At 37.0% G+C, this 26,054-nt stretch overlaps 1 protein-coding gene across 1 annotated transcript in view; it reads left to right on the top strand.

The window, feature by feature from the left end:
• The window catches only part of MYO16 (myosin XVI), a 317,122-nt gene that overhangs the window by 158,527 nt on the left and 132,541 nt on the right, over window positions 1-26,054 (top strand). The window contains exon 16 of the mRNA XM_076361144.1: window positions 2,610-2,757. Within this exon, the coding sequence (XP_076217259.1) occupies window positions 2,610-2,757 (148 nt within the window). The remainder of the gene's footprint in view (window positions 1-2,609; window positions 2,758-26,054) is intronic.

The raw sequence follows: 26,054 nt of genomic DNA, 5'->3' as shown, positions 1-26,054 counted from the left end.
CTTTCAAACCATAGGCATTAAATGAGAAAATCTAGGGGTAGTCAAGTCCGTTAACAAATATAAACAAATTACTTCTCTGCCCTACTATTCCCCAAATATTTAGGAATTGGATCAATTGCTCTTACCAAATCTAAGGTAGCCAAAAGTTCTGTAATTTAGAGTCAAGAATGAGAAGCCCCAGTACAGCAGTGAAAGTGTTTTTTATATTTTTTTTAAGGTACAGTTGTTCATTCTGTTTGATTTGCATTGTAGATGTTGCCTTTTCTAGGCCACTGCCAAGCATCACTTCTGAGTGAAATTGTCCCAGATTTACACCACCGTAAATGAGAAAAGAATCAGGCATGTTGTCTTTGGCTGGTTTAAATCCCACCCAGTGATACTCTGTATCTATTTGCAAGATCATTTGCAGCAGTATTTACTGTCTTGCACTGTTTAAACATGAATGAAAAATGTAAATATGCAGAGCACCTGATTCTGCTGAGACATGACTTTGTAACTTGTTGAGGCAAACTGGGCTAAATATGTCTGGTTTGTAAACAAAAATCCAAGCGACACTAGACTGCCTCCATCAAAGGGTTTAGGTTGTTTGAACTCCTTAACAGACAGATCTTAAGGGTGGAGATCCAGAACAATTTACTAAGGAAGGAGCATGCAAAGTACATGTGTACATTTTTATTATAGAGGGCAAGCTCGAGGTAGCATTTCTTGTATTCTGAGTGGACATCGGTGAAGTTTGTGACAGCTTTTTGTTAATGCTGAAGTTCTTTTATGCTTAGACCCTGGAAATGCTCCGACTTTTGTCACACAAGGTTTATTCTTATAGCAGAAAGTCCAATATAGCTAAATAACAGAAACGTTGGCCATAATTTTCATCTATAGGCTTGATTCGGTCTTTCTCATAAACTGGATCTTTGCCACGAAGTTTTGAAAACAAGGATGGAGCTCTTGAGCATGGTCCTACTCAAAGCCAGTACAGATATCCGTAGAGGTTTTATGTGTCTTCTCTGACTCTTGTTTCTGATGAGGTGTGCTGCGATGTTGGGTTCCAATGGGAGTTTTTCTGTGACAAGTGGCTTTGTGGTCAGGTACCTTCCATTACTTTAGTCCAATCAAACAAGTGGAGAAGGTATAACCCAGATTAAGTCATTGTTCTTTGTGACAGGATAAGATAAGGCAGTGGGAACTAGTAAAAAGTCTTACGTCAGAACAAATACAGAATAAACTACAGGCCAGTGATTTCATTAAGTTTCTAAAATAAATTCATACTTAAGAGAACTCAAAGGCTGATCTTCTGCCAAAAAATCATAATCATTCATATATGATGATTCACACCCACTGCATAGTAATAAAAGACTGATTATTTATTTATTTCCAGAAGTAAAATTACTGCATTTTATTTTTATTTGGAAAGGGAGAGAGTAAATGGTCTTTCAGGTAAGTTGACATAATTCCTAAGATGAAAGGTAAGGCTTCTGTCAGTATCCTCTGGTCTTTGCACCACAGCTAGTATTTAAGCAATGATGAGATGAAGTGTACAAGCAGTGGGTAAATGGGAGCTGGAATCAGGTCCTCGCTCACAGGGAGGGCCCTGACCTCTAGCTACAGTTAGGCATTCCCGTGTTCTCTTTAGCCTTCTGCATCTGGAACTGCATGGTGGTGTACACTCAGTGGAGGGCTGAAGAGTAGTCTGCCCAAAACCGTGAATGTCCCTCTGTCTCTTCACAAATACGTCTGAAATACCTGTAATTAGGTGAAGCAGGTGAATGGATCTGAGGGTCCAATATTTCCTCTGCTTCTGTGCTTTGCCTCTTTCAGAACCTTAGTGGGCCTCAGATTGTGTGTGGTCCTGTAATCAGCATTTCTGTAGGCAAATTGTGGTCAGGTTCATCCTCCTTCACCTTCTTCCTAGATGTGCTGATTCACATGGCTTCTTATTCGGCCATCTCATCATAACCCTTCTGAGATGCCCGTGTTTCCCCAGGCACAGGTTAGTGAGCTTGTTGATGACCAGTTCTGTAGAGGATTTGTCTCTTTGTAGCCCTCTAGAAGTAGCCATCTAGAAGTTAGGTGGTTAATCTAAACTATTAATCTGAGCGTTCCTGATTGCCAACAGAGAAAGAGGAAATGGTTCCAAGGGCAGTTTTTCTAAGATGTCTTGAATCTCTCTTGCATCTTTCTCTCTCCATTAAGAGGGAGCTTAGAATAGATGTCAGTGCTCAGATGGCTACACTTCAGTGAGATGGCTAACAGCTTGCCTCTTAGAAAGTCTTCTCAAATATGACAACTGGTTCCTCAAATAAGTAAAACAGAGTACAAATCAACATCATTATCTTTAAAATTAAGTAAATAATTTTAAAGGTAATGTAAGACAGTAAGTAAGTAAGGTAAGACATTTGTTCCACTAATTTTAATAGAATGAGGGGTTTATATGCGATTTATATAGAAAACCATGGCAGAATGAATGGTAATGTTTTTGATATCATGCTCACCTCAGACTGTTTTATAAGAAACATTGTTTATTCTTAGTGTTGCAATGGTGAATGGTTTAAAATTTTTAAGTTTAGAACAATCAGTATAATGATGAATTTATTTGTTTGTTTCTCAATCAGCTAGGATTTATACATACATGTTGGAGAAGTCTCGTGTCATTATGCAACCTCTCAAACAGAGTAATTTTCATGTTTTTTACTTGATGATGGATGGGCTGTCTGCTGAAGAAAAATACACCCTGTACCTCAGTAATTTGTCTGCACACAGGTAGGAAAATAACTTTATATTTAGTATTAATATTTTTCTTATTTTAGTGCCTCTTTGCTGTTGAGGTCCTTCCTCCAATAGTTTACATTTGTGTCATAACTTCTCAATGAGCTCTGAAATTACTGATTATTGAATACCTGTTCATGAGGATTTATTCTGGAGTACATGTACAGCCTCTTAACAAGATCAGTCTTATATCCATTAGGATTATTGCCTTAAAGGAGAAAAAGGAAGGAAACTAAAAAAGACTGTTTTATTAAAATTAGACTTTTCTTATGGAATGTGTTGATTTTGATGAAATGTCACCATATGTAACTGATATTTCCATTTTCATTTTGAGATTTACTTTACTTCATATTTATTAAGAAAAACAAAAACAAAGTGTTGACTGCTTTGAAACCAAGGATAGAATTCAACACCCAACACCTAAAATTAGGTCTTTGTATGTGTCTCCACATGAGCTGGTTGTCTTGGCTCCCATTTGCAATCAAAGGAGATTGAATCTCTACTCAGCTCTGTGTAGAGTTACATGTAGATATGTGCTTCAGGGTGAACTGACCCACATTTGTGGCTTCACAAACTGTGATGACTACGTCCCCTTTAATAGTAAGAGCTTAAATATAAAGAGCTGTATATAGACACCTAAATGTAGTGTGTCTAAGGCTGAATACACTCCAAATGTTTAATATAAGTGGAAGTTTTCGGTTTTTCAGGAAATTTTGGGGGTATCTCAAAATTTATTAATACAAATTCTTTTGCAATGAAAACATATTCCTGATTTAGATCATTTGCCTTTCTTTCTTCAGTCTTTTCTAGGTGATTGCTAAGAAATATCACTGAAATGAGAGAATCCTATTTGGCATTAATGATCTTCTCTTAAATTGGCTAAGTTTATAATGAGTATAGTGAGTAAATGCAAAAAGACCAATAGTAATTAAAGTGATGTGAAGTGAGTGGTTTGAGTTTTTCATATCTAAGGCTTTTTCCCATGGATTTTTCTCTCAACTTTTCTATCTTCCACTCTGGCTAGTATTTGAATAAAATAGTATTCCTAGATTCGGGGCCTGTAAATAGAAAGATACCACATTAATTTTTGCAGAAAAAACTTACTTGTTTCTGATTTTTTTCTTAAACACAAGTCTTCAGACTACCATTCTTTGGTAATGTTTTAAGCTGTTAGCACTTCTGGTACTACGCAGAATAGTGTAATGCACTAGCTCTGAAGAAACCTGAGGCTAAGTTGCTTTACTAAAAATGACCCACTTCAAAGAGGGGGACGGGAAGAGTTAAATTCTATGTTTTAAATCCTTTGAAGGCTTTGAAGACCAAAAGGATTCTGAGCTCCCTATCATTAATTTATTCCTCTTCTAGCAAAAGTTGTTTGGAATCACTCAGTTCATTCAGAAAATGAAACAGTTTGAAGTCACTTTGCAAGAAGCTCCAACAGGAAAGAACTTAGCAAAAACCTGAATAATTAGATTCACATGAACAAAGTTTATCTGATAAGCACCCAAAAAGAACAAAATAGTATTTTTAAATAGATGTCTGAACATTGCAGTGCCAACTCTTTAGAAGTAATTTATAGCTGAACATTTGCATAAAGCTGCTTTTATCAATAAAGCTTTGCTTTGGCTACATAGAGTAGATTGTATCTTGCATTATTGAGAGAGAGTTTGGGCCAAATATTTCTTACCTTAAACTCCTGAGTGTAGTAGTTCAGTGGGCCAGATCTTTCTTGATTGATAGAGTTAAACTAGGGGTGAATTTCTATAAGATCAAACTCATACATGAATCAGAAAGCAGGATTTGGCCTCTGTTATAAATTCTGATTTCTGGCTTAATCAAATTTTGATGAGATCATATCATTCTGGTAACATCAGTAAGTGAACTTGTCATGTTTGCTTTAAGCAAGTGTAATCTTGACTCTAATAGCAAATTTAATTAGATAATAGTCCTTTTGAAACTATAGGCGGTTCATGCCCAACTGTTTTTTGATAATTTTTCTGTTCCTCTTTGTGTTGTTTAATATTGAACTTTTATGTAGAAGATTAAACGATCTTAGTAAATAATGGCTGTTAAGATCACAAGATACACCTATTTTTTCATTGTTTGCTTAAGCTATTGCAATATGAGAAATGAGACATAGCATTGGGGTTTTATTCTCATTTTAAATAAAAGTACCTTATAGAGTCAAAGCAGTATTGTCAATAATGGTTATTCTTAAACTTGATGCTGTAAAAGGTGAGAGGTAGTTCATGTATTAAGCAGTCTATAATCCTGGATTAAGAGTTAATTTAAATAACTAAAAGGGGAAATCCTTCCCCTTTGGAGACACTGAGAGTTTCAGTAAGGCTGGGGTTTTACCCCAATGTGTAAGGGGAGTTGTTAGGTTGTAATTCTGTGGTGTTTGATGCCGTCCTGAGAGGGAGCTTGAGCTCAGAAACTTGAGTGTATGTTCTTGCAAGCATTATGACTGCTAGGGAAGCATACGAAGACAAATAGCTGGCCACTTTGTATACATATATATATGAACCTATATACAACTAGGATCTTAAAGTAGCAAGCCATCTAAATCTATGTAGGGAGGGATCTGAATGAATACATCTCCCACCATATCTGCATGTGGATCATGATGGGTAAAGACAGAAGCAATTCTTGAAAGGTAAGATCATTTTTCAAGATTTAGCAGGGGGAGCATATCAGAAATGAAGAGAGACTCTTGAAAGGGCAAGTCAAGGCTTTTTGATTGACAACAACTACTCCCACGTGTTCATTACATTCAGAAGCTGGTTTTTATCAGCAGATCCTTGATTGACATTTCCAAAATTTCTATCATTTTAGTGTGTTTCAAAAGAACTGCAGAACTTTGTTTATCTTGATGATGACGTGTTATACAGAGAGATTAGAGATTTGAAGTTACATTCTCAATTTGCTCTTGATTTACTCTTGATATTTTTTGCTGGGTGCAGATACAGTCCATTACTGTAAGCATTGCTTTTCTGGCATGTGAAGTTTAGCCTCATAATAAGAGTATATACTAGCTTTTCTAGTACATTAAGTTAAGCCTCATAGTTACAGTAGGAACTACCTTAGTGATGAATCTTGCAACCAAAGTGAAACAGAGAGCAAAGAAGAGAGGTGCAAATGGTGATAGATCAGCTTGTAAATGGTCTTCAACTCTGGTGAAGAAAGGGTACTAAAAAGAGAGATGAGGAAGACAGGAAAGAAAAAATGTGGGAAAAATCTCACAGAAAAAAGTGGAAAGGCCTGCTTTTATTATTATGGGCCAATTGCTTCATATTAGCATTGGTATTCCAAAGCTGTAGTATATATAACAATATAAGAATGTCTTTGTGTAATAGGTATGTGCAAGATACTCAGACATACTGTCATTAAAAATCATGTATATATATATATACATTTGTATATGTATATTAGAAACACAGCTTAAGGCTACTTAACTATAGAAAATGGTTTCAGAAATGATGGTGAGTTTGGCAGCTGTTCAACTTGTCACCATTTTCCGTTTAAACAAGGCTGCTAGTTCTCCTCATTGATTGTACTGTTACGGCTTTTGGTAGCGTAGGCGAACTGATACAATGCTCTCAGTATTGCAAGGGGATTCTGACAGACGGTTTTTAGTCCTCCCTTGTAATGTCAGATCTTTGTCATCCAACACTTGTAGGTTGAAATAATACTGCTTGTAAATAAGCTGTATATGTAAAACTGAACAACTTCAAGCTGGGGAAAATGTTAATATACAAATTCATGCAGAAGCTGGATTATGATCAGGAAGTGCATTTTGTGTTTGTATTTTCAGACTGCTGTTCCCGGATGTGCAAAACTTTCCGTCTTCCCATAGAACAATGATATGCACTGCAATGCATGCTCTCTCTGCCTGTGCTGTTTCTCCCACCCCTTAAAAAGCAGTGAAACTCTTCTGCAACAATAGCTGTAGATCAGTTCACGGAACTGGTGTATCTTCTTTTACAGTTTTTCAGTGCAGGTGCCCTCTTCACTGTCAATAAGAAAACTTTCCACTAATTTCCTGTATAAAGTAGTAATTTTAGTGAAGTGATTGAATTTCTCATTAAAATTAAACTGATCAGAACCTCTTTGCTTGATAATTGAGGAAATAATTCCCAACTCTAAAGGATAAGGTTGATCTCCAAAAGGGGCTTCGAGATTACAGTGACGGAAAGTGAATGGTATAGAAAAGATCCCAGTAGACATTTTTCAGAGGCATTAAGTGCAAAGCCTTATGTCTGATTTTTTGTGTGTTCCAGTCATCATCTTTTCTAACAAGAACTAATACAATGTGTGTAAAATGGTGATTATTCTAGCATCATCCATATTGATCCCCACTTTTCCTTTCTCACACACAAGAGCTCAAGATGAGAATTTTCAAGACTGTGAGTGGCCACTTACTCCAACTTTCCCCAATTCAACTTACTTAGGGAGGCAGCCTCTTTGTTTTCTAACTGCTATAGGTATAAAGCCAGGAAGACATTGCATGTTTCCATGCCTTCTCTCTTCCTTTTCTTTCCTTTTATCTTTGGATGCCATTTTTCTTTCCAATTGTTTGATTATTTTCTCATTTAAAATGCAACAGAAAGAAATATCAATCTTGAAAATAACTTAACAGTTTTCCCTATCTGTGCCATTTGTCTACAAATGTAGCTGTGGCAGTCTAATGATACAAGGTAAATTCATAGAGAAAAGTTGTACACAATACCATTTTGATCCCTTTGCTTCACAAATTACCTGTTGCTGATATCTGTGCCTGATGACTAGAGGGAAATCCAAACAGGTGTTAGACCTGTCTTACAAAATTGGTTGGATCTAAATACTGTGAATGAAATAACTAGATTTGGAAGGGTTACATCAGATTTTCTCACAAGTGGTAGTCCTGCTGGAATAATAATTTCTATATGAAGTGCCAAATTACATCACTTTACCAAACTGCCATTAGACTCTGTGTGCTGAAACTCAGCATAAGTTTGTACCAAAATTCTCAGTCTCACCCCAATAAAGTCTAGTGTTGAGGCTCCATGAACTTCACTGTTGAGGATCAACTTTGTTTTAAAATCCTGCTGACAGAATAAAACTCCAGGCATTCAGGATAATGGCATTCATTGTATTTAAATTTAGGAGGAAGGTAAAGATCAGACTCAGGTTCCTCAGCTTTTCCATTGTGGGATGTATGGGCACAGGAGGGGAGAAAAGCTGTGGTAGGAGATGTTAGGCTTACCATCCCTGCAGCTGAATGGCCATGAGGGTCAAGTCCTTGTAGTTCTACTTGGCCAAAACCCCTTCCCAATTCTTCTGTGCAAATAGTAGCAGCCTATCATTTCTACTTTTATTTAAATATTCTCTCTTCTCAGGCACATCCAGGGAAATCACACTGGGTGAGACTTTTGAACCTTGAAATCTTTCTCAAATGCTAGCAACAGTTTTGCTAGGCCTCCTTTGAGTTGTGAGTTTTCAGTGCCTTTTCCAAGATGTAGGCAATTCTGTGTAATGGCCAGAGAGGAGCCGGGGCAGATGCTGCCCCACGCGGGCAGAGGAGCAGGGAGCCAAGGGTGGCAGTGGGGCAGGGCCCTCACTCTCCTGGCACATCCCTGTGGCACCCAGCAGGTCCAGGGATGATCAGTGGGGTCAGATACTACCCAGAGAGCTGGGCAGGGCCATGGGGATGGGGACAGGATGAGACCAGGCCGGGACATGAGCCCACAGGTGGGGGTCAGAGGGGTCTGTGGCTGGGCACAGGCATGTCTGACCCCAGATCAGGCCAGTACCAAGGCCCAACACCTGAGCTCAGAAGCCGCTTCAGAGCCAAAGGGGCTTCTCGCACAGCCCAGGCAGCTAGACCCTTGAGGGGGCAGAGGGCATTCAAGACCCCTGCAGAATCATAGAAGATCCTTCATCAATTTTTAATGACAGTTAACGAATATCTAATTTTTTCCCACATTATCAAAAAACAGCTAAATCTTCAAAGTTCTCTATTAATTGCTCTCCTTTGCATATGTATATTTTCTTCAATATGTGTATTTTCTTTAGCATATTGCCCGTAAACTTGTACTTAATTAACACTTTCATACATGGCAGCTCTTGTGGCAACTATTAAGCTAATGATTCGTAGTTTGTCTGTCACCCCTAAGATTTTTTTGCCATGGATCTTTTGGCATTTAAGTTCTTAGTAAAGATGTGAGTGAAGAAGAAGAAAAATCTGAATTAGTCTCCCACTTCCTTTTCCTTTCCCAACCTATTTTTTATCTTGCATGAAATCATACAGATAACTTATCACTCGTTTCTACTTTCTTTGTGTTCATTTTCCTGTACTTAGCATTGACCACCCTACTAACACACGAACCAAGACCTTCAAAAATTAGAAGTGCACTTGACATTTTACAGAGGATAAGGAATTTTAAAGACTGGATGACTATGTATAGGTGATTCTCAAAGGCAGTGTCTGAAATTTATCATCTTGCTATTATCCTACTCCAACATACTTCTTTTGTAATGAATGCTGAGTAGAAAGTTAATTTTCAAATTATTATACTGGAATTATTCTAGAAAAAGTTTTACCTTGCTAAAAGTAACTCTGGAGCACTCTGAGAAAAAGTTATCCGTCTTTGGGATTCCAAGCTAAATTCAATATCATAACTAATACAACTGAATTCTTTTTTTTTTTTTTTTCCCTGCTTGTAAACATTTTGCATAACAGCTGAGGGGTTTAGAGGTGAAGCTTAGATTATTGTGAAATAAGATTTTATGAGACATTTTCTGGAGTCATTAGAATTTTTTAAAATATTTCTTAGAAGTTCAAAGGCAATATGTATTTTCTTTACTTTCTTACATCTCAGATATCTCAAAGTAATATACCTTGAATTTATGTGTGCATGCACATATATAGACATACCAAATGTATTTATACTCAACTTTTTTTCCATTTCTCTGCTTCTTCCATGTTCTCTCTTCTCTTCCAAAGGTCTCTTAAATTGGAAACAAACATTCAAGTTCTGGCTGAACAAGTAAATCTGTATTTTTTTGGTACTGTGCAAGTTTTCCTTGCAGCACATTCCTTTTCTCCAGAAAGGTTGCATTTTAAATGCATTAACACTTATAAGACAATGCAGTGATACACGTAGCACAAGCTATGTATATTAGCATGCCTAGACAGCAAAGGACCATTGGGGTATAAAGATTTTTCAAGCATGCTCAACAAACTTTCTAAATAATGGGGTAATGTGAAGATGCAGTTTCAAACAGAGATTTCAAAAGCTGAGGGAGTTAACTCTCAGTTAATTTTGCTGGAATTCGTTCCAGTACAATAAGTGAATATGGATAGGTGAAGCCCTACGTAAAAGTGAAAATAGTTTGTTTGGTTTTTTTTTTAACTATGTGGTAGCAAATAATATAAAAATTATACACTTCAATCAGTTTACATCTTCTTGATATGATTTACTTATATTTCAGATGTCTAGTGAAAAGCCTTAACTGTGAACGTTTGTTTCTTAGCAATCCTCATACAAGACTACTGTGAAAATCTGATTCGCAACTAGTAGTACTAGTTTAAGGACAAGATCTGTAGATTCCGAATGAAATGAGGCAATTCCATTTACTTAGATTCCAGTGAGGCCTGACAGCTAAACTACACCGGCTAGTTATTAGAAAGGTAATGGAGAGAGGAGAAGCAGATATATTTGTCTGCTATTCTGGAGCAGGTTTAAACTTGCTTCAGTGAGTTTTATATCTATGTAACCTGGAATAATTTCAACATCAAAAGAATTGTCTAAATTTTCTCTGTTGTCTTTTGCCTTTTTTTTTTTTCTTTGTTTCATTTACTTTTGCTGCATACCATTTATTCTTTTCCTGTTTACCCTGTATTTACTGATGTCTGAATTTTTTCACTGATTTTTTTTTTAAGGTTGAACCTTCTTTACTGCGTGTATAACATATGCATATTCCAGAAAAATGTACTTTCACATTGTTCTCCTTAATGTGTTCTTCCCTGCCCTCTTAAAACTTCAGCTTCCACTTTCCTTTTATTTCAACTGGTAGCAGTCTTTACCCCAGTACTCTTACCTTCTTCAATTTTCCTTTGTCTTCCTCATTCATGCATGTTTTCTGAGTAAATAGGGTTCATGAGATTATTCAACTTGTTTTACTCTCTTTCCTCCCCAGAAATGAACAGGAATTGAACCAAAAAGAACATTTTCTTTTTCCTTAGCTCTCTTTTTCTTGTCCTATTCTTTCTTTGAAATTTAGGCTCCATTAATCTCTTGGAGCATGATCTTCAAGCATCAGTGTTGCTCTTTACACTTCAGAGAAGGAAGAGTTGAGAGGCAACACCAGTAAACGGCTGGTGTGTGTGATTTGTTATGCTGGATAGTAAAAATCATGACTAACTCAGTTTTGTTGAGGATGAACACCAGAAAATATATGTTGTATTAAGATACATCTTCATGTTTTAAAGTGATATTTATTAACCAGAACTAATTTTATCTAATTCTAATGTAACATTTTACCATACATGTTTTCAGATATATCTGAGATCGAAAGATACAACAAAGTGTAACTAAGTTTGGGGGTTTTTTTGCATCCAATATTGATTTTTTAAAATGTTACTCTGTGGTCTAATTCATCTCATTTTTCTTATTCATGTACTTCACTTCTGGTCAACTAAGCTTTAAGGCTTAGTCTCCTATATTTTAGGCTTAGACTCTCATATTTTAATGAAAATTAGATGGAACCCTAAGCAACCTATTAGTGTACAGAAGCTAAGAATTTTTTCAGTGTTTTTTGACAGGGCAGGTATGATGACTGGACCATGTAGACTAAAACTTCCTCCCTGAGATCATCACTGTGCACCTTAATATTCAAGAAATAGCTAACAGTAGTGTCAGCATTAAAGTTAAAGTATCTTTCTGAAAATTGACTACATTTCCTCTATCTTCAACCCCCTCTTTCTGTGAGATATTTGTGGATAGTTGTGTCCTACAAGATACATTACTAGGAGGTTAGCATTGCAATTACAGGAGATATAATCAGGATCACAGCTTAGGGTTTTCAAAACAAAACTGAAATATTCATTGGTGTCATCTGCTTTATTTTGCAAATTAAGTGGTTATTTTTCTATTTGCAGATACCTACACCTCATGCATAAAGTATACCTCTATGTTATTAACTTTATTTCACAATATTTGTTTTGATATCTGACTGTGCAGTTGTTTTGAGTGGTTCATCCTGAATTCAGGGTTAGTTTCATACAGACCTGCACACTTGCATTCTAATTACATGTCAAGATATCCAAAACAGTACTTTTCTACTTGAAAGCAGAGGTACCTTAGCTTTGGATTTTGATCTTTAATTTATTTATTCCAGTTTTGACATTAGCTGCTTTTGACATTACTGCTTTATTCCAAAAGTATCCTTTAAGAAAATATAGCCCCAGTGACGTTTAATAATCATTAATTTACTTGAAATCCAAGAATAATTTTTATTTAACAATGTAAAGGTAGTAAAATAAGTCTGAGACTTAGCTCAGTGTCTTTGTCTTAGGTCCCAAGTGGACTTGTTATTTGTCTGGCTTTCAGAATAAATGCTATAGAAATTCTGCTTTGTTCGAGAGTGTAAATCTGAAACTCATATTCCTCTGGGTATTTTCTTTCATTTGATGTTAACAATCCCCTCTTCATTGTATTATTCTTCATACGTATTGATTGAATAGTGGCAGAGGATGTACAACACTCCATTGGCAGACTCTCAGAGGTAAAGAAATCATTCATTACTATTACCTTTCTTTTCAACAACTGTTTTTCTCTCCATCATAATTCTAACAAGCCAAAGGTGTAGAACTAACTATGTGTAAATGAACAAGTGAGATGTTTTTTCTGGAATAAATTGTATGTTTAGAGTGGTATGGTAGAGCCAAGGCACTCCTTGTATTTCTGTATTGTCCTAAAGGAACTCAGATATCCGGTAATCTTTGGTATTTTACATTCTCTCAGTGCCAGTGAGCAGTTCAGAACAGAAAAAAATAACATTAGACCATATAAAACCACTTTGAATTTTGCCTTTTTATAGCTCTAGTCAGTTTACTTCTGCATGTTTACTTTTAATCCACAAACTTGCGTTTACTTCATTTGACTTGGCATGATACCATCTGCTATTTCTTTGATTGAGAGAGGCTGTGTCTTTCTTGTCTCCTTTGGGGTAAGCATGATATCGAAACACATGCAGAAAATAAGAGAACAATAATCTGTCTGTGGCATGAAAGATAAAGAGTAGGAGGTAGGAAAAAATGAAATCTGTTTAATCCAAGAGAAAGAAACAAACTTGGTAATTAAGAGCACAGGGATCTATAGAGTCTACTAGGACAGAACATACATCTGTCTTACTTCTAACAAAAAACTAAACATACAATAAAACATTGTTTGGAATAAATTGCTTGAAATGGAGAAAGAAAATGCAAATATAAATATAACATGAACCAGATGACTTTCCAATTTGTTGTGAATTCTGTTGATGAGTATCTTACATCTTAAAGTTTCTGGGCCAAGTTCAACTTTTTGTTCGAAGAAAGAAATCTCCAGAGATCCGTGGAAGTTATATATATATTGAGTTTAAACTTGGTCCTCTGTTGAAGAAATTAAGTGCTGACTGTTTAGGCAGCCCACCAGTATTTCACATCAGACTGAAAATGGATGTAGCTCCAAGGGATGAAATTGCCGTAGAACCCCTAGCTTAAAAGTAGATGTGATTACTCACTTATAAAAATGGTAGAGGAGCTCATTTGGCTTTTAGTTTAAGTACAAAATATGTCTGTGCACTTTACTAGAATGCTAATCGTCTCATATGTGGGGGGAGATTCAGTGGATTCAGCTCCTGAAACCATTTAGTTATTACATTGCATAAATCTAGAGCAGTAATATAGTTCTGCAATTTATATTTCAAAAGTCACTCTTAGAATCATCCTGATACAATTACTGTAGATTAATTTCCAGTCAGGAATGGTTCATTTAAAAAATTGTTATTGGCGTACGGAAGCTCCAGTCATTGAACCCAGCTCATCTCAACTTAATGTTAGATCTAGGAGAGACGATACCTCTCACCATTGCTTGAACTTAGTGTCTTCACTGAGCTCCCTGAGCTAGCTTGAATTTTTCCCTGCACTGGAGTAACTTTACAGTTACTCTAGCTAACTCTCTCTGGGAAAGTCAGGCAAGGTGAACCCAAAGTGTAGGATAGTTTTCTTCCCATAGTTTTTTCATTAATCATAACTCAAAATGACCTCTACGCTGAGGTTAAATCTGATTGTGTCAGGTTAGTGCCATTCACAGTTTTCTTTGATTCCTTCTGGATTTGCACATGGATTTTTTTGTAGTTAAAATATAACTACTCAAACTGAGTTTTGTCTAAAGCCTACAAGTAACCAATCAAAGTCTTCTGAATATGTTAATTGAGTGCTAATGACCAGAAGATCTCAGTTTTATACAGCTCCTAAAAATGGCAGCTCCATCAGTCTTGGCTTCTAAAATTATTTTATGCAATATAATGCTGGACAGAATGGTGCAGGAATATCTTGTACTGAATCACCCATTATCCAGATGATCTTTGGAACTTCTTTGTTCTACACATAGGTCTTGTTTATCTCCAGTTAGTTTATGACACACCCCTTGGAATCACGGCACAAAGTGTTATTGCTGCAGCTTAGTACAGTACAACAAATCATATCCAACGATGTACTCAGTGGTTGATATCAAAAGTAAACAAAAATAGTTTCAAGTATAGTTTCAATAGTTTCAAGTCACCTTTGATTGACAGCCAACAGATGTAAAATAGTACAGGGGTTTTTGGGATGCTTAATGATTTTCACACATGTATTAGCCTATCTAACCAGGGAAAGCTGTATTTTTATCAGATCTGTGCAAACGGCACTCTGGATCAGACAAGGAGACACACTGGGGAGAGCTGAATGGGAGTAGTTCAGAGTGTTTCAAGGAAGAAACATGTATGAGGTTCTGTGCTTCCTAACACGCCATTTTGGTCTGTGACCTGTCTGTGCTAATAAGGCCACTGCTTATCTGCTTTGAAGTTCCAACATTTCTTGAACAGTAGTAAAACAGGTGAGAAAAATTGTTAGAACAAATCCAGTTTGCGCAAAGAACTATGCAAATCAAGGAAGTCCTCTGAAATAAAAAACTTAGAAATTTTCTGCTGACTAAAATGATGGAAAAGGGCACTGAAACAATGTAGAAATACCATTTGACAAACTGCATTTGTAACCATAATTACAGAGACGTGTAATTTATGGCTTATGACAAATGCTGGCACCTTCTAATTTCTGATTTAACCTTTATGAAATTTTAACATAACTGAATCATTAATTGGGTAGAAATCAGCTTACCAAGCTGGTGTTGCAGCTTACTATTAAACTTACACAGTAATTGCAGTGTTAATTTTGACGCTGGTACACTGATGCCAGTTTTCGTGCTCTGTTTTGTTCACCCAAGATGAGGATTACAAAGACTAAGAACAGTGCTAATCATATGTAAAAAGAAATCTGAGGCCTTTCACAGTAAAAATGAATAATGAAAATGATACTATTAAATAGGAAAATCATTTATTTAGTGGAATAATTTGTTGGAATACAATTGGGGACTGTCCTATGTCATTAAAATTTTCCAGTAATGAATAAAACACAGAGAAAGTCTATATGACCCTTCTTTGATATGTTTTTCTATTGAAAGCATTGTTCGCTTGGGCTTTATTTTCTATCACTTTCCTGTCCTGAATCCAGATGGGTTAAAACTGCTACTGCTAGAGATTGTACATTTTTATCCTAATATTTCTGAGTGTTTCTTTGTGTTTGCTTCTGTATAAGTCATGTCTTTGGTTTCAGGTGTAGCTAGAGAAATCAGATTCACTATTAGAGATGCATCTGTACTTTCTTGTACCTGCAGTCCTTTCCCCATTTCCATCATGCTCTCAGTGATTGCTTTCCCACTATATTTTCATCTCCATTATGTATATTTGCCATATTTCCAGACCTAATCCCCTGTTTAAACAGGACTCCTCAATCAGGTAGCAATTAAGAGGAGTGGAGCAGCTTCTAATAAAATATGTACTATGATGGACTTCACTTTAGTGAGTATGTTACGGAGTTAGGTTGGTCCTTAAGTCAAAACTGGAACAAATGGGAACATCTTACCAAATTCTGTGGTTCTGTAGTTTATTCTGGAGCCTGTTTTTTAAATATTCCAGCTTCCCATATATCTTAGGGGGAAAAAAAGGGCTACTCTGAGGCATAATTTATTCTGCTATCATCTTTCTTCTGTGTTTCTTTTCTTTTCTTTTCTTTTCTTTTATTATTTCATTTTATTTAGAAAACAATGCGTTTGGACACAAACCTAGCTTGCCTACAGCACTAAATTGCACAAACTGCAAATCCCTATGTGTAAACACAGTGTGGATTTTAGCAATAAGACTCAACAGGGAGTCTCTTCATCCTATTTGGATGCACAAAGCATGAAAGTACTGAAGTAAATCTGCAAATTCTCTTGATTTAGGAAGGCCAGTTCCTTTTATACAGTGTAAAGTCAGTGTAACTAACTTCAGCGCGTAAGTACCCTGCTTAGATGCAGCCCTTTAATCAAGTTCTCAATGTGCAATCTGTAAAGTTTACTTCAGGTTTGCTGAGCATACAGCTTATGGGTCTCTAGTACTTTCTGCCTTATGAGAGAGGCAGAATGGAAGACACCATAGGAAATTTAATGTCAGAAGTAGTTCATCTGTGAGCTTTCATCTGACGCGATTTTACTGGGAGGGCTGAGAAGATGTGAGAAACAAACACACACGCATCCATCCTATTCCTGGTTTTGGTGGTCCCGGAACACACTTGGGACAGAAATGGGTCCCGGGGCAGGGGGAGGCAAAGCAGGTCTTGCTGAGCATGGGAAAGCAGCTGTGAATTCTCCGTAACTGAACCCTGTGTTCAGCATCGTGTAACTTGCTGGCTGTGCAAAAAGCTGGACCCTCTGCTTACGTTAAGGGAATGGCCACTAATGATTGTGGCTGGTTGATTGCAAAATAGATAACATACATAAATACAGACCTATTTACTCCATTTAAAGTGGAAAGAAGAATATTCTTGCTTTGTAGAACAAGTGGGAAAAGTTAGGTACTGCACCATCTCATATTCTTATATTGTGTGAGACTTTCTTAGCCCATGATAAGTAAATAATTATTATTGATTAATTAATTATATTGATCCTCCTTAAAAAGTCTCATTCTTGTGTAAATAATGTATATTTCCCAGTACTTCAAAAGTCACTAGAGTGACTAGTGTCTTGGGGGGCCTTAACTTTTTTTTGGCCAAGTTAAAGGGCTTTAAAGGGATCTTACTGTTCAGAATTACTTGTTTAGTATACATACCTGAATACACATGGCCATGCCTGCATATATGGGAAGAAGAGGGCTTCTTGTAAATCAGCTGATCTGAAACTGATCCATGAACTACAGTCAGTGTTTATATGAAATAATTTTGAAGTACATTATCAACGTTTTAACTGGATGCTGGTGAAAGTTATAAGCAGGTACCCAGAGCACTTTTTAAATTTTAGATCTGATACTGTGGCTCTTAACCCAGTAAGTTTTATTTAATGAATCAGCATTTAAAAAGTAGCAAGTGCTTGTGGAGAAGTGCCTTGAGGCTCATAAACTTAATGACATCTACCTGGCAACCAGTGCCAAAGTAAGTCTGAACACAGGAACACAAAATTACTCTTGGTTGTAGGAGCAAAGTTCAAACACAATTTCTGAAGCATTTCAGGACATGGATTGGACCAGTTTGCACTTGCATGCAGACTGACATACTTTCTTTGCATGTTCAGCAATGCTCAACATTGGCTACTTTATCATCATCATCATCATCATCATGGTCCTTATGTAATGTATATTCAACTTCAAAATTATGCTTGTAAAGTGATAGTTCATAGAATTATGATCTCCTGAGTGATTCTGTCCTATAAAATACTGAATGTTATGAGTCAGAGAAACAGCACTACATGGTATGCTGCCTTTATTATTTCTTTTAATGTCACCAGAGGTGTGAAAAATTCTATTTTGAGTCACTCCTGTTATGCATTCAATTTTTTCTTTAATGGAATTATCCTAGATTTACATTTTTACGTAATTTTAGGAACAGAAGGCTTGAGTCTCTGATTTAAACCTATTCCACAGGAATATCAATACAACTGAAGAAAAAAAAAAATGTACCTGAGTTTAGCCTAAAGACATTTGGCATTTTGAGAGTAAAGACCACGCTGTATTTCTTTGCTTTCCATTTAAGTATATCCACTGTCTGTAAAAACTTATGTACTTCATAGTACAGGTACACTTATAGAATTATTTGAAATTTTGTCTTATGAAAATGTCAAGGCAAAACTATTTCCTGAGCAACACACAGGCTAATTAGTGTAAGCTTTCTGTGCTGAAGCCAGTTTACAAGAGACGTATATTAACATGTGATTTTCTTAGTTTAGAAAAATAAAAATAAGAGCTATGTTCTGGCTATCACCAAATCTGTCTGCAACGTTTAATTTATTAGTATTGTGCTGATACTTTACCTCTTGGCATTAACAAAGTTATTCCTATTTTTGAAGTGACGGGTTTGGTGCTTTATTGCACTAGTCATGAGCAGAAATCTGTGCACTTAAATGGTTAACAGTAATTCCAGCTCAGTGCTACTGTGTAACGTGGTTCAAAGGATGTAGAATTTGTTCAGATTGGAATAGGTTTAAAAGCTGGAGACAAAAGAAAAAAAGGCGGTAAAATATGCCCCTTTTCCCTCAGAGAAAAAATCCAGAAGCTATTCATTATCATGTTCTGTAAATGTCGTTTACTTCATTGATGTCAACTGTTTTGCTTTGTCTTTATCTCATTCCTGTTTACATATCAAACAGTGCTAAGTGCAAGGCAGCTTTTCCTCACTAAGCAGAATACATTGTCCTTTCATATTCACGAGAGATCTAAAGAAATAAAAATGTTTGTTGCAATTTCTTATTCTGTGACTTTGCAAATATAGTAGAGATTAGTGGAATTTATTTTTGAAAGGTCACGTCTTGGTTTTATACACTCAATACCCTTCATCCTAGCAGTTTTTAAAACATTTTTAAAAACATATGTAAAGCTATGAAGTCATTCATAGCTGTCTGGCAAAACAGTCCTTAAGTTCAACGTTTAGTTATGTCTAAATTAAGTCTTAGGGTTTAGCAAGTAGTCACAGGAATAGCTAACCTTTTAGAAAAATTTAGTGTATTTCAGAGAAAGACTTCACAAATATTTAATGTGAGGACAGTAAACTGACCTAGTTGTAAGAAAACTGGTTTATAAATGGTTATATTTTGTCTGGAACTAACACATATCTGAGATACTATAATTTCCACCTTAGCCTAAAGTAAAAATTAACTGATCTGATAATGTTGCATTTTCAGTGACGACCATTGTGCTTAATCAGGGTTACTACCCTGAGCTGGATGGAAAGGAGGGATGGGGACTGCAAAGGCAAAAGCCACACGCTTTTCACATGATTGTGCAGGTACATGGTTCATTGGGCAGCACTAATAAGGGGAAGGAAGGGATTTAGCTTGTTAATCCATGCTTCTTAATACAATGTCACATTAAATGACACCCACAACATGCATATTGATTGTGTTAGAGCTGGAACCTGATTATGAAATACTGCTTCATCCTCCTGTGACATTGGCTCTCTTGAGAATTTTCTAGCAACAAAACATCAATTAATGAAGATTTTGTAATAAGAAAAGTCCAGTTAAAACTGGCTTTGTTTTAGACTTTACGTAAGGACAGGTAGACGCAAGAGATAAGTTATGTGTGGCTCATTGTGGAGTGTAGCAGTGACACCTCAGACGGTGCCGTGCAAAAAGTACCATAGGTGTGTTGGGGCAGTGGTCCGTTTGAGGTAATTGGCCTCACTTACTGTGCTTTCTGTACTACACCTAGGCCATACCGGTATAGTTCAGGAACCTTTGTGCAATGCTGCATTGCATTGGGTAGAAGTAAATGTATGATGAGGTGACATGCCTAGAAATTACGTAGGCAATGCTTAGGGCAGCTTGAAGTCTAGGTCTCCAGTACTACTTATCTCCTGCTGTCTCACTTAAACATCTCATTCGCCTTTCTTTCTTTCATAGTGAATCAAAGCTCAAAATAGGGTGTCAACCTATAACTTCCAGTTGTGTTTCATATTAACATTTATTACGATACTAAGATTCAGCTGAAATCAGTGGGATGAAGCACGGGTTTAAGTTAGTTACACATAAATGTTTTGCTGAATTGAGACAATATACAGTGGTGGAATAAATCATTATTCTACTTCACAGTACATGTAAACGTGGCAAGAAAAAAAAAAAAAATCTTCTTTCTTGTTGTTCCAGTGGCGTGAAAGCACTAAATATGATGTCATGACGTGCATGGTCTGTGTTTGTTTTTAGAACAATTGATGCAACGTTTTATAGAAGCTAGCATTGAAAGGATCCTTGCGTGCATTTTTTAACGACACATTTAAATTAAGGTCAAGCTGTAATAAAAGCCTTTACCCCACCGGAAGTGTATGAATGCTTCCGATAGGCGTATCTGAATCCATTCGGTCTAAGTGATGTGCTCTCCCCTAGGAAATAAACACAGTATTTCCTACCGGTTGCCTATAAAGCTGACTCGTCAACCAGCTCATGCAAAGCAAGTGACAAGTCACTTCTATTTCCTGCCTGTCCACACAGTTACAAAGAACTTGGGTATCTCTGTGTGAGGGGAGAGGTATGCCGAAAATCATACCTAGGATGAAGATGATGTTTTGAAACAGCCTGATTTCATTTCTCTGTTCTGAATTTCTTTAACTGGACAGCACATAATGCTTTTGGAGAATTACTGCATAACAGGTTTCCACATGATGACAGCATGATATTAAAAAAAAAAAGTGTGGATCTTTTGTTCTTTAAGTGAGAGCAAAAAAGTTCTGGCTTGTGTAAATAAATATGAAGTATCAGGATCTCAGTTTTAATAGCTATTTTGAATTAGTGAATGAATATTAAGAGTTTTATTTGTACATCATTTTTATAAAAGAAATAAGGGATTTATAGACAAAATCCAGAATTTCTCATCCATAACATGATCTGCGGTGGCTTGTATTGCATAATTAAGTATTGATACAGAGTCCTGTATCTAGTTATTTGTTTATGTTAAATATTTATTCTTCACTGCTTCCATGTGAATTCTTTACCCACTAATCTTGAAGTCCTTTTAGCAAAATAAATGTACTAGATAGTGTTGTCAATTGTGCTAGAATAGGAGTTGATACTATTCTGTTTCTCTAGGGGTTAGATAAGAGAAATCCTACTGGTAGCAGAGAAATGACACATGGGCAAGTGGATCAGAAGAAGAAAGCACACCATAAAAGTTGTAGTTCTTCACAGGAACCAGTTACCCTGGTATCTCAGAAAAGAACAGATGATGACATTCAGCTCTTCTCATTTGTTTTTTTTTTTCTTTTTTTTTCTTTCACCAACTAAAGGAATATAAACAGAGGAAAATAATATTTTCCTTTGCCCTTGGTTTGAAGAGGGCCTCCAGAGATCTAGTCCAGCTCTTTGTATCAAGACAGGATCTACTGTGCAAACAGACAGGTTCTTTGAAAATCTATTGCAACAGCTACACAAAAGAAAGAGAAAACTTAACTGATTTGTAAGCTAATGTCAGGACTGTTTTAGCTACATTTGCATTCATGTTCCCAGTTCTTACCAAGAAGATGATTCTACCATTCCTGAATCTTTAAACTTCTGTTTTTCTGCCTCAGGGTGATATTTGGAATAAGCAAAGTTTCTGTAGTGACTTTCAGCCCTATCTTTTTCCCCACTTCATACAACATAATAACTACAATCTAAATAAAGTAAGAGTAAATAACTTACTTATAACTAATGAGTAAATAACTCATTTAGTGTACACCTTTACCTGGAAGCCCAGTAGAATAAACATCTTATCCTCCCTGAGTGTTTTTGTGCAAGAAAGGATTATTTTTCAGTCATCCTGCTAGACTTATGAATGAATAATTTCATGCAGAAGGTACAAACCATTTATTGTCTAGATACAAAATCAAGCGAAGTTGAATTAGCTTGGAGTTGGTGGTGGTGGTCACAGCACATATCCTGACAATTATTTTGACACAGTTCACATGGAGTATCTTCCTAAACTTCAGGAGTTTGTCCCTGTGCCCCAGCTCTTTCTAAAACAACTGATGGAAATCTTCTGACTTACCAATAATACTATTTCTCCAGATATTTTGAAGATATAAAAAAATCCTAAAAGAGGTTTTCTTTTGTTTCTAGTTCATAGAAGGTGATCAAAGTGTCTGGAAATTTCCTGATGGTAAATTGTTCGTATCAGTTTTTCTTAAAATTTAAAGTTAATTTCTTTAAAATTTAAGTTTTCTAAAATTTTAAAAAAGAAAGTATTTACAAGTTGGTGTCAAAATATTTATTTCCAAGGTGAGAAGACATTTTCCTCCTCATAAAACAATAATGCTGTGCTATTTTAACTACTAGATAAACTAGTGAAAAGGGTTGCTGACCTAAGCAGAGGAGTTGCAGTGCACAAATATTCTCTTCCTATTTTGACCCATCCTTTGGTAGAGCTCTGATGTTTAAGATTGTTCTGATTTTAGAACACTGTCATCTCTTCAGATTTTAAACAACGTAAATTTCTAAATAAAACTTGTTTGTCCTCAGATATCTTATGGCTTTAAGAGCCGTGTTCAATTTTTGTGTTTTAGGGACTGTTCAAAGGTCAAGGTAATGTCCCCAACAATTCGAGACCTACCTTTTCTTTGTCTCCCACTCTTCTGGGGCTAAAATTACTGTTTTTATATGAGGTTCAAAAAATCCCCAACATATCTGAGAAATAAGTTTGATGTGTTTCATAGGATCACAGGATAATTAATTTTGGCAGGGACTTCAGAGGTCCCTAGTGCACCGCCTGCTCCAAGCAGGGCCAGCTGTGAGATCAGATCAGGTTGTTCGGAGCTTTGTCCAGTCAAGTCTTGGAAAACTGCAAGGATGTTTGTGTCTCTGGAGCCTTCCCTTCCCTGGGCTGAACAAGCCTTGCTCACTCAGCAAGCCTCCCACATCACGTCTCCAGCCCCGACCACTGAGGTGGCCCTCCACTCATCTCACCCCACTTCAGTAATGTCTTCTGTGTATTGTGTGTGTGCGTGTGCAAAGCTGGCTGCAATATGTAGATGTGGTCTAACAGTGAGTGCTGGGCAGAGGGAAACAACCTCCAGTCTCCTGGCAATGCTCCTGGTGATGCAGCCCTGGATGCTGCTGGCCATTTCTGCTGCCCAAGCTCATTGCTGGCTCCTGCCCAGCTCACTGCCCTCGGGGCCCCAGGGCCTTTTCCCCAGAGCTGCTCCCCAGCTCATCAGCCTGTATCATTGCAAGGGTTTACTCCTTCCCAACTGCAGGACTTTGCATTTGTCTTTGCTGAATTTCGTGAAGTTCCTGTTGGCCTATTCCTTCAGCCTGTAAAGGGCAGCCCTACCCTCCAGCATATTGGCTGTTCCCCCCAATTTGATGTCCTCTGCAAACTTGATAGGAATGCAGTATCAAAATCCAGAAGGAGGTGTTGGAAATTATCTTCATATCGTATTTCTAGCACGGCACCTTCACATTTTGCATCCCCTTTGAAATTGGCTCATTTTTCTAAGATCTGTTTCATGCTCTACCATGCTATTCTTCTGTGTCTCTCAGGTCAGCTGTGTAAAGTAGTGGTATTTCCATGCCTGTGGTTTTGGGCCCAAAGTACTGCAGGACTGTAGGCCTTTCCTCTTTGCAATATCTTTCTCAGTCTTCTGTAGGCTACATCTTTTGCTCTAAGTCATTGTTCTGATACATTTTTCTATTGTTTTCCTCTGGATTTTCTCTAACTGATCCTGATTTCCCTGAAATGGATGCCCAAAATCACACAGAATACTCCAGTTGAAGCTTTACCATGCTAAGTATTTCATGCCTCTTATATTGGCATATGCAAATAAGGGTTTTACATGTGATGATTAATTTTTTGCAATATCAAGGCATACTTGACTCTTATTTAGTTTATGATGCTTTTCTGATGATCCACTGCCTGATCAGCTTTACCTGTTGTCATGGTTTAACCTCAGTTGGCAACCGAGCACCACATAGCCGCTTGATCACTCCCCGACTCCCTGGTGGGATGGGGGAGAGAATTGGGAGAGTAGAAGTGAGAAAAACTCGTGGGTTGAGATAAAAACAATTTAATAATTTAAATAAAACAAAATAGTAATAATAATAGCAACAATAATAATAATAATACACAAAGCAAGTGATGCACAATGCAATTGCTCACCACCCACCAACCGATGCCCAGCCAGTCCCCCAGCAGCAGCCCCCCCGGCCAGCTTTCCCCAGTTTATGTACTGAGCATGACGTCACATGGTATGGAATGTCCCTTTGGCCAGTTTGGGTCAGCTGTCCTGGCTGTGCCCCTTCCCAGCTTCTTGTGCACCTCCAGCCTCCTCAGTCGGTAGAGCACGGGAAGCTGAAAAGTCCTTGACTAGTGTAAGCACTGCTCAGCAACAACTAAAACATCGGTGTGTTATCAACATTGTTCTCACCCTAAATCCAAAACACAGCACTGTACCAGCTACTAGGAAGGAAATTAACTCTATCCCAGCTGAAACTGGGACACCTGTCCTGAATCTGTACACTCAGTTATCCCTTTGTCTTATTTTATAATTGTTCTTAGTTGAATTGTATCTTTATAGTACTCATTCATGCTTGGCTTAATTCCTTGACAAAATGTGCTTTCATCTGGTCTCTGACACTTTCTCTGACCAATAAACTAGCATAAATAACCTTATTCAGCCCCTTGCTTCTGTGTTTTTCTTTTTGTATTAAAGATATGTCCTCTGTTTGTAGTCTGAGCATAGCCCAGAAGCTTTAGAATACTCTAAGACCTCAAATGGGTAAATTGTTCTGAGTATAAGCAATCAGAAAATGAGGCTTTTTGCCTATAACCAGAGCTTTTTTACTGAAGAGGTGAACTGTGATCAGTGAAATCCTTATTACCACAAGCAACATTTATTGCACTGAGTTATCAGCTATAATAAAGTTCAAGACTAACTACTAATTTTGTATTATGTTTCCCTTATATCAAGCCTCCTATAGCTCAGAAAGCTTTACAACAAAATGCAGATGTGTCAGCACTCATCCTCTATCAGGAAAGGAGTCAAGTAGCAAGCAGCTAGATGCTAACGTAAAAAAAAAAAGTCCCTTTTCTTTCATCATAGGGCTTTATCCTAAATTTTTGTAGTGACTTAGAACCACTTAATGATATAATCCCGCCAAGAATTCTCTTAATTATTCATGACAGAATGTATTTACTCCGGGAAAGCCCTCTGAAAAGAAGGGTCCATCTGGCAAAACCACGCTTCCTCTTCTCCTCTAATTGGAACCCAACTTTAACTGTCCTGACAAAAGGGAATTTCTGATGAAGTGGACGCAACCTACTAATCTCTTTCAGACAGCTTCACTTGCAGATATGAGTTGAACCACTGTAATGAACCAGATATTTCTGTACGATAAACAGCAATAATATATATAGGTACGTGGCATAAAGTGGCTGTTCTTATAGAATACTCGAACTTTTCAAGTGTCAGATTTTACAAATGCAAAGTGGCTAGGTGTTGGGATAGTGTTTTCATAATGCCTTATTTACTCTGTTAGTGAAATATCAAAGTTTATAACAATCCTTAGGAAGGCTTGCTACTACAGGGTCCCCGTGACAAGCCTTGGGATCTGTGTGGTCAGCGTTGCGTACCAAGTCTTCTTTTTGCACTTAACAACTACAAACAATACAGCTTGAAGTACTTTATGATTGTAGTTGTCTAAAGAGTTGATTAGTGCAAAATACCATTTATTTGTCAACCTTTATTTTCTAGAGATCAGAAAAGTTCCCTATGTGACGTACATCAAAAGCTCAGATCTCCCTTGAAACGCTGATAACCACAGTCTGTAGGCTTTGATGACTATAGCCAGGAAGTTCATAGATACACTGAATTGTGATCAAAGGGTGAGCCATATTTCAAGACTGGGGAGTAAATCCAGGGCCAAAAGGTGATTGTTTTCTGGCTTTGCTTTGACTATGCTTCAAAATACCAAGAAAAACTTGTGGTGGTCTTGAGCTTCCCACTGAAAGAAGGT

The sequence above is a fragment of the Aptenodytes patagonicus genome, chromosome 1 (assembly GCF_965638725.1).
Source record: "Aptenodytes patagonicus chromosome 1, bAptPat1.pri.cur, whole genome shotgun sequence".
Lineage (NCBI taxonomy): Eukaryota > Metazoa > Chordata > Aves > Sphenisciformes > Spheniscidae > Aptenodytes > Aptenodytes patagonicus.
Note: the sequence above shows the minus strand (reverse complement) of the source record. Positions and strands in the feature narration are given on the sequence as shown.